This window comes from Haliotis asinina, chromosome 13 (genome assembly GCF_037392515.1).
Source record: "Haliotis asinina isolate JCU_RB_2024 chromosome 13, JCU_Hal_asi_v2, whole genome shotgun sequence".
Classification (NCBI taxonomy): domain Eukaryota; kingdom Metazoa; phylum Mollusca; class Gastropoda; order Lepetellida; family Haliotidae; genus Haliotis; species Haliotis asinina.
The window spans coordinates 41,289,074-41,298,640 of NC_090292.1; the positions used below are offsets into that span (position 1 = coordinate 41,289,074).

A 9,567-nucleotide genomic window follows, 5' to 3' on the forward strand; every position below is an offset into this window, starting at 1 on the left:
CAACCTTAAAGTCATATTCCCGTTTTCGGAAAACAATCGAGTCCATACCGGATAAACCACTGGTTGATATCATGAGCACAGCTCCAAGCTATTTTCGACAAATAGAATTTTTCTGTCAAGAATTTGAAGGGGATGTGACGAGGGCGAGACTAATGTCACCCTGACACTTGAACGAATTTTGCCTCTACAAAACTTTGCCTCTCGTGGCAATGCATATAATTTAGATGGTACGAATAGAAGCGTGAAGCCCAGTTTTCTCACATTTCGCGTCCTGCTTCCGCATAAGTTGCGAACTTGGCGCCAGAATATTTTAACATTTCAAGATTTTCTTTGCGCACTGGTACGCAGCCCCACACAATTTATTCACACTTCATAACAGTTTACGCCGAGTCTACCTATTGGCACGCAAAACTGAGTACCAGTTGGGGGATAAAATTCGTGCAAGTGTCAGGGCGGATTAGGTAAATATTGTTTTACGCCTCTGTGGGTAATATTCCAGCAGTGCCTTGGTGGAGGACAAATAAATGAACAGGGTTCTTAAGATGCAGCCACGAGAGGATTCCAACCAGGCTCTCCGCATGACGAGTGAAGGTTTCAACCTCTAAGCTACCCGAACGGCGAAATGCTTACGATTTCTGTGTCGCCATCAAGGTTCAACTTTCTGACATCTGTGTTTCCATCACTCACTTATCCTTCCTGCCTCCGGATTTGGATTCAGCCTTTTGATTAGGTGGCCACGATCTTGTGCTATTTTATCCTGATCTTAGATTAGGATCTTAGCGACAACGGTACCCCCGTGATGCTTTCTGTGGACCCTTGGAAAGCATTGATCAAAGTTGCCGTATCGATGTCGCTGTACTGCTTCCTATGAACACTCTGATAGTGTTAAGCAAAGGTGCCATAACCGCAATCTTATTGCTGAACATGGGTTATTCGTGATAGCGATTATTTCTCTTAGTAGAAAAGTTGCAATTGTTTTCAACACCATAGTAAAACTCCTATATTATCAATATAAGTAGCCTCATTTGAAGGCAAGACTAGAGATATGAATCTAACATTTTGTCTTCACATCATGATACACCCGTGAAGATCCGGGTTAGAATTGATCTTCAGTAACCCATGCTTGTCATACGAGGCGACTGACTAACGGGAAAGGGTGGTCAGGCTCGCTGACTTAGTGGACACACCATCATGTCACAGTAGCGTAGATCGATGCTCATGCTGTTGATCATTGGATTGTCTGTTCCAGACTATTTACAGACCGATGATATTTACAGCGGTAGATGAACACCAAACTAACAAAACAAAACCGTTCAGTCCACTAAAGCAGGGAAGTGCAAACCCAAACTATGCAACTCTCGTGAGAACACCGTAGTAACTTAAGGTGAGTTCGTTTAGGCGTACGTGAGACCTGTGCTTATAATTATCCTTGGATAACAAACCACCGCAGAGGAGGAAGTGTCTTATCTGAAAGTAGTGATCCATTTTTCCGTTTCTACAATGACAGACGTAGTCATGACACGAACTGATAATCTGTGTATCCCGGTGTCACATGGTAGAAACTAACCTTAAAATGAATCATGAACGTATATTTAGGAATACATGCTGACACTCGATACAAGAGGAGAGAGGTAAACGTTCTCCCTGGACCCCCTTCACAAAGTTAGCTTAAATGACACACAAAAGACAGGCTGGATAGTAACAACAATTATATCACTACATTGCTTGTCACTTATAATTTTAAGCACAGCAGCAATTATGTCTCTACGTTGCTTGTCACTATAGTCTAAAGAGCAGCAACATATTTATCACTACATTACTTGTCACTATTGTCTTAGAGTAGCAACATTTATATCACTGTGTTGCTTGGCAAGACACTCTTAAGAGCAGCAACAATTATGTCTCTACATTGCTTGTCACTATAGTCCAAAGAGCAGCAACAATTATGTCTCTACATTACTTGTCACTATTGTCTTAGAGTAGCAACATTTATATCACTGTGTTGCTTGGCAAGACACTCTTAAGAGCAGCAACAATTATGTCTCTACATTGCTTGTCACTATAGTCCAAAGAGCAGCAACAATTATGTCTCTACATTGCATGTCACTATAGTCCAAAGAGCAGCAACAATTATGTCTCTACATTGCTTGTCACTATAGTCTAAAGAGCAGCAACAATTATATCACCACATTACTTGTCACTATAGTCCAAAGAGCAGCAACAATTATGTCTCTACATTGCTTGTCACTATAGTCCAAAGAGCAACAACAATTATATCACCACATTACTTGTCACTATGGTCCAAAGAGCAACAACAATTTTACCATGGGGTAGGTATCATCCACCTGATCAGTTTCCATGCTAACTTCACTGAACATATTCACCATCTGTATTTGTTATTCTAAGGTCGTCATGACTATAATTATACTCTATATTAATTGCATACATTACCCAAGTGGGACATTCGACCACTCACTCAACTGCGCATGTCTGTTTAGGTTTTCCCGAAATTCGATTAAAACGACAGCTGCCACATGCTTGCAACACACGGAGTTTGCTCTTGGTACATATCGTTATTCTACAAGTAATACAGTGCCAATCCACGGTGCTTTTACGATTTCCGCATAATTTCATTTCGATCGCAGCCGACAAATACAATGCAGAAAAGAAAGTACAGTATACTCATTCGTGCAGTGAAGAGGAGTTGTGAATACACGGTACTGGACTGAAGGCGACGATAATCGCCCAGCTTGAGCCAAATGTTCTGTCACTTCCTACTGGTTGGTCACGATTCCTGAATGGCAGTAAATTCTATTGTTCGTCTTGTTACTCTCACAGCTCGGGGGATTCCCCCTGCCTACATTCATTGGCAAATAAAACGCGAATGAATGCAGTGACTGCAAGTGCGAATAATTCACATAAACATAACGGTAGTATTATAACGGCTCAATGAACCGTACTGTGTGGTATTCACGAATGTATCTATAGCTCCTGGCGAAATTTCATTTCCTTACCCGAGTCGATGTGAGTCTCGAGGAATTGACATTGTAGTGCCATGTGAATTGAGTGTGCAAGCCAATGCGCTTTCAGCCGCGTTGTTTGTTAAAGTGCAAACATTATGAATGAAATTGTAGGCAGATATCTTGGCGGAATATGCAATTACAAATGCGGTTTATTGTTGGCCTAATAGATAAGGGAACAGGAAGGTCACAGATTCGATTCCCAGAAAGTGTTTTGGGATAGTTTTGTGGATAGTGTGTAGGCCGGAGATTGGAAGGTTGGTGGTTCGAGTCCTTGAACGTCCATTGGTTTTGGGGATGGTGTGTCTGCCTGGGGAATGAAAGGCTGGTGGTTCGGGTCCTTGAACGTCCATTGGTTTTGTGGATAGTGTGTCCACCCGGAGAATGAAAGGTTGGTGGTTCGAGTTCTTGACCGTCCCTTGGTTTTGTGGATAGTGTGTCCACCCGGAGAATGAAAGGCTGGTGGTTCGGTTCCTTGACCGTCTCCATGGTTCAGTTGATAGTGTGTCCGGAGAACGTTTGATCGGAGGTTCGATTCCCTGACCACAGCAAAGGGTTTGTGGATAGAGTGCCTGTATGACATCGTCTTCGCTTTATGACCATAGCGCACCTTCCAAAACTCTACCCATCAAAAACTATCACTTTTCTGGGAAGAAAGAAAAGACCAATTTATGTTCAATAGTATATCAAACTGAGAACCTGATTTGCATTGTTCCTAAAAACGTTTTTAAAATTAATGATAAGGAATCTGTTATCAGACAAACTACGGGGTGTCCATTCAGTTCACTATTCAATTACTTCTGGGAGGCCTGGGGGATTATCGATGCTGAACCTACGACACAGACACATATCTTACACGGCAGGGCTTTGAAAAATCAATTCTGTTGTATTTTTTTGTTCTATGTTTAAATTATACATTTTACATATACATTTGTAAATGACCACTTTGATGCCACCTTGTCGCCACATAGTCTGCCATTCTGCTACTTCAAACTGATGACGTAATCTCCAAACAGTGAATTTCATTTCCCATGGCTTGTGTGTGTGATGCTTTTTAATTGCAAGACATACTTCATTGCATGTAAACCAGCTGTGGGAGTAGCGTTAGATATGTACCGTTACATGAGTGCCGATAGTGCCGTTACATGAGTGCCGAAAGTACCGTTACATGAGTGCCGATAGTGCCGTTACATGAGTGCCGATAGTGCCGTTACATGAGTGCCGATAGTGCCGTTACATGAGTGCTGATAGTACCGTTACATGAGTGCCGATAGTGCCGTTACATATGACTCCCATTAGTACTATTACATGACTTCCCTTTGTACCATTAAATGACAGCCGTTAGTACAATTAGATGACTGCCGTAAGTACCATTACTTGAGTGCCGTTAATACCATTAGATGACTGCCGTTTGCACCATTACAGGAGTATCGTGTGTACCGTTACGGGAGTGCCGTTAGCATCGTTACAAGATTGTCTTTACTCGAGAGCCGTTACAAGAGTACCGTTACATGAGTACCGTTTGTACCTTTAGGGGAGTGCCCTAGGCATCGCTACAAGATTGTCTCTACATAAGTACCGTTTGTACCTTTACGGGAGTGCCCTAAGCATCGTTACAAGATTGTCTTTACTCGAGAGCCGTTACAAGAGTACCGTTACATGAGTACCATTTGTACCTTTACGGGAGTGCCCTAAGCATCGTTACAAGATTGTCTTTACATAAGTACCGTTTGTACCTTTACGGGAGTGCCGTTAGCATCGTCACAAGATTGTCTTTACATAAGTACCGTTTGTACCTTTACGGGAGTGCCCTAAGCATCGTTACAAGATTGTCTTTACTCGAGAGCCGTTACAAGAGTACCGTTTGTACCTTTACGGGAGTGCCCTAAGCATCGTTACAAGATTGTCTTTACATAAGTACCGTTTGTACCTTTAGGGGAGCGCCGTTAGCATCGTCACAAGATTGTCTTTACATAAGTACCGTTTGTACCTTTACGGGAGTGCCCTAAGCATCGTTACAAGATTGTCTTTACTCGAGAGCCGTTACAAGAGTACCGTTACATGAGTACCGTTTGTACCTCTACGGGAGTGCCCTAAGCATCGTCACAAGATTGTCTTTACATAAGTACCGTTTGTACCTTTACGGGAGTGCCGTTAGCACCGTTACAAAGTTGTCTTTACTTAAGTGCCGTTAGCACCGTAACATGAGTACCGTTACATTAATACCGTGAGCGCCGTGAGAATCGTTAGTACCGCTACAGAGAGCCGTTAGTACCGTTACACTGTTCTGTTGAGGATGTTTATAATGGATCACAGTCCTTTGTTTCCAGCAATACTGACTGATGTAATAAAGCTCCACGAGACGTCCAGCAATACTAAGACTGATGTAATAAAGCTCCACGAGACGTCAGTACGCCATGCGACGTCGACGTTCATACGTGCTGACATCAGATGCACTGAGCCCAGGTTATCCCCTGAGAGACTCAACATGTTGGCCAGGTCATTGTCACCCATACTGAATAATGACCACATGTCCGCATAAATCACCCTAGGGGACCATCATGTCGATCCGCCCCGTGACGTCACAGTGAGTGAGTGAGTTTAGTTTTACGCCGCACTCAGCTAATATGGCGGCGTGATGTCACAGCCCAAACCTAAACCCTCAAACTAGTCCTTACCTTCGCTCCATACAAAATGACAGACACAGCGTTCTCACAGTCTCTTCATCCCTTTACGCCTGTCCACAAACGACATCTTCTAGACCCGTTAAAGGAAAAATATTTGTTAATGTTACATAGTTGGCATATTGCTGGACAACGACAACAAACAAACACTTACAGTGAGAAGCCATGGCTGTTTGCCAACAAGCAGACTGGGTTGTATAGTCCTCAGGGAGCTGAGAATGAAATTCGAGTGTATTCTGTTCCAAGGATAGCAATGTAACTCTTGGAACTTTAAAGTGACGTTCTGGTTAATTAACGCCAAACCCTGCTAATTTGGAGCCCAACAAACCTGACCAATGGAATATTGCTGAGATCGGCGTTAAACCGCAACCAACCAACCAACTTATTTTTTATCAAATCGATCAGCACTATTCTTTCATTGCAACCGACGTATTATGTGACACGGAAATATTATTCCAATAATCCTGACTGTGTATAAAAGTATGTCTTATTTGGATTTCTTTTTCTTTTTTTCTCTCTTTCTTTATTTTTGGCACTTCAAGGGATTGAGTTGTAGGCAAATTCGTTAATCCAGACAATGTTTTAGAAAACGCACCTGTTTTAATTGAGATTCAGCTGAACACTTTTTATTGTGAAACATGCCCAGATCCTATACGTTTTACAATACAGAAACAGCAAGCGCATTAACATTGTTTCATAAAATTCAGTTAATATGTTCAAACTTGTCCATTGGAAAACACTTGCTTTAACGAATCTAGGCGAGAACAACACACGCAGCTGTTCAAGTAGTTACCACCTGAGAGAAACATGCAAATTCATGTTTTCAAAATATTTGCCCGACGTTTGGGTCACGCTTAACCACGATGATCACGACGTAGAGGAAGGTGATATCGCCCAATGATGTGTGAGTGAGTGAGTTTAGTTTTACTCCGCACTCAGCAATATTCCAGCTATATGGCGACTGTCTGTGAATAATCAAGACAGGACCAGACAACCCAGTGATCAACAACATGAGCATCGATCTGCGCAGTTGGGAACCGATGACATGTCCCAACCAAGTCAGCGAGTCTGACCACCCGATCCCGTTAGTCGCCTCATACGACGAGCATAGTCGTCTTTTATGGCAAGCATGGGTTGCTGAAGGCCTATTCTACACCGGGACCTTCACGGGTCCCAATGGTGTGTGACATATAAGATAACCCCCTTCCTAGTCTAAAACCAGAAATCCAGGAAGATCACGCTTATATTTAGCTCACCTGTCTGAAAGACTGCGTGACGTTACACCACGGTCGAGTTGTCAACGTCGGCGTCATTAACGTCTCGTAGGACCAATGAAGCTGAAAAATGAATCTGTCCAAAGTGAGTGAGTATAGTTTCTTTCACGTTTATATTTAGCTCACCTGACAGTACGATTTCCTGACGTTACACCACAGCGGTGTTTTCGCCGTCGGCGTCATTAGCATCACGTTGGACCAGTCATGATGAAATCTGACAGGCGTTCTCGCTATTGATGAGGGTGATCTTGTCCACAGTGAATGAGTGAATTTGGTTCTTCGTCTCTTATAGCAATGTTTTGGCAATACCGAGGCAGGGTTCGCCAGAAATGGGTTTCTTACATCATACCCACGAGGGAATCGAACAAACGAACGCTGTAACCATTAGGCTACCACACCGGTTCTGATTTTGTCCAGAATGTTCAAAATCCACCAGGAGTTAGAATATCCCTTGATAACTAGACAGTGATGTTATTAACTAAAACAGTCGAGATGTTATTAACTAAAACAATCGAGATGTTATTACCTAAAACAGTCAAGATGTTATTACCTAAAACAGTCAAGATGTTATTACCTAACACAGTCGAGATGTTATTACCTAAAACAGTCGAGATGTTATTAACTAAAACAGTCGAGATGTTATTTTCTAAAACAATCAAGATGTTATTAACTAAAACAGTCGAGATGTTATTACCTAAAACAATCAAGATGTTACTACCTAACACAGTCGAGATGTTATTAACTAAAACAGTCGAGATGTTATGACCTAAAACAGTCGAGATGTTATCAACTAAAACAGTCAAGATGTTATTACCTAAAACAATCGAGATGTTGTTACCTAAAACAGTCGAGATGTTATTAACTAAAACAGTCAAGATGTTATTACCTAACACAATCGAGATGTTATTACCTAAAACAGTCAAGATGTTATTACCTAACACAGTCGAGATGTTATTACCTAAAACAGTCAGGATGTTATTACCTAAAACAGTCGAGATGTTATTACCTAAAACAGTCAAGATGTTATGACCTAAAACAGTCGAGATGTTATTAACTAAAACAGTCAAGATGTTATTACCTAAAACAGTCAAGATGTTATTACCTAAAACAGTCAGGATGTTATTGCCTAAAACAGTCGAGATGTTATTAACTAAAACAATCGAGATGTTATTAACTAAAACAGTCAAGATGTTATTACCTAAAACAGTCAAGATGTTATTACCTAAAACAGTCAGGATGTTATTGCCTAAAACAGTCGAGATGTTATTAACTAAAACAATCGAGATGTTATTAACTAAAACAATCGAGATGTTATTAACTAAAACAGTCAAGATGTTATTACCTAAAACAGTCAAGATGTTATTACCTAAAACAGTCAGGATGTTATTGCCTAAAACAGTCGAGATGTTATTAACTAAAACAATCGAGATGTTATTAACTAAAACAGTCAAGATGTTATTACCTAAAACAGTCAAGATGTTATTACCTAAAACAGTCAGGATGTTATTGCCTAAAACAGTCGAGATGTTATTAACTAAAACAATCGAGATGTTATTAACTAAAACAGTCAAGATGTTATTACCTAAAACAGTCAAGATGTTATTACCTAAAACAGTCAGGATGTTATTGCCTAAAACAGTCGAGATGTTATTAACTAAAACAATCGAGATGTTATTAACTAAAACAGTCAAGATGTTATTACCTAAAACAGTCAGGATGTTATTGCCTAAAACAGTCGAGATGTTATTAACTAAAACAATCGAGATGTTATTAACTAAAACAGTCGAGATGTTATTACCTAAAACAATCGAGATGTTATTAACTAAAACAGTCGAGATGTTATTAACTAAAACAGTCGAGATGTTATTAACTAAAACAGTCGAGATGTTATTAACTAAAACAATCGAGATGTTATTAACTAAAACAATCGAGATGTTATTACCTAAAACAGTCAGGATGTTATTGCCTAAAACAGTCGAGATGTTATTAACTAAAACAATCGAGATGTTATTACCTAAAACAGTCGAGATGTTATTACCTAAAACAGTCGAGATGTTATTAACTAAAACAATCGAGATGTTATTACCTAAAACAGTCGAGATGTTATTAACTAAAACAGTCGAACACCGGTATGTCTCCAGGTGGAAGCTTGTCCTTCAGTTTTCAATATCTACTCGCAATTTTCCTGTTGTGTCGAACACGTTTTAATTCGAATCACTTGATTTTCTTTCAACTTCGACGTAACGGCAATTGACTGTACAAATCATTACCGTGATGATGGCACGCATTTTCCGAACGCATAATACATGGTGATGGTTGAAAAACATGAATTATGTGAGGTTGGCTCCTAAGTGATTAAAATGATATTGATAAAATAAATGGGATTTTTTTGTTTTGTTTTGGAGGTTTTTTTGTTTGTGCTCATTGATAACAACAATGTTATTCGGTTCGGAGAAAAAAGGCGAAATTTATAGTTGCTTAAAGTTTACAATCGTCTGTATTCAATTTGTGATCAACACATTGAGCAGTGGTTCTGCTACAAAGCTCCTCTAACAAGCACTCGTCATCGCTGTCATCGTTACATCCCAT

General features: G+C 40.4%; 1 protein-coding gene across 1 annotated transcript; it reads right to left on the minus strand.

The window, feature by feature from the left end:
* Positions 1–3,658: 3,658 nt before the first annotated feature.
* On the minus strand, positions 3,659–9,567 carry LOC137259551 (beta sliding clamp-like). Its single transcript, XM_067797180.1, has 4 exons — positions 9,519–9,567; positions 8,321–8,632; positions 7,505–7,576; positions 3,659–3,666 (listed from the first exon to the last, which is right to left on the minus strand). The coding sequence occupies exons 1-4, from the start codon at positions 9,565–9,567 to the stop codon at positions 3,659–3,661; spliced, it is 441 nt and encodes a 146-aa protein (XP_067653281.1).

Coding starts and splice junctions, on each gene's coding strand:
- LOC137259551 (XM_067797180.1), bottom strand. CDS start 9,567: ATGGGATGTAACGATGACAGCGATGACGAGTGCTTGTTAGAGGAGCTT. Junction 8,633..9,518: donor GTGCTTGTTAGAGGAGCTTT/GTAGCAGAACCA, acceptor CGATTGTTTTAG/TTAATAACATCTCGACTGTT. Junction 7,577..8,320: donor TAACATCTTGACTGTTTTAG/GTAATAACATCT, acceptor CGACTGTTTTAG/GTAATAACATCTCGACTGTG.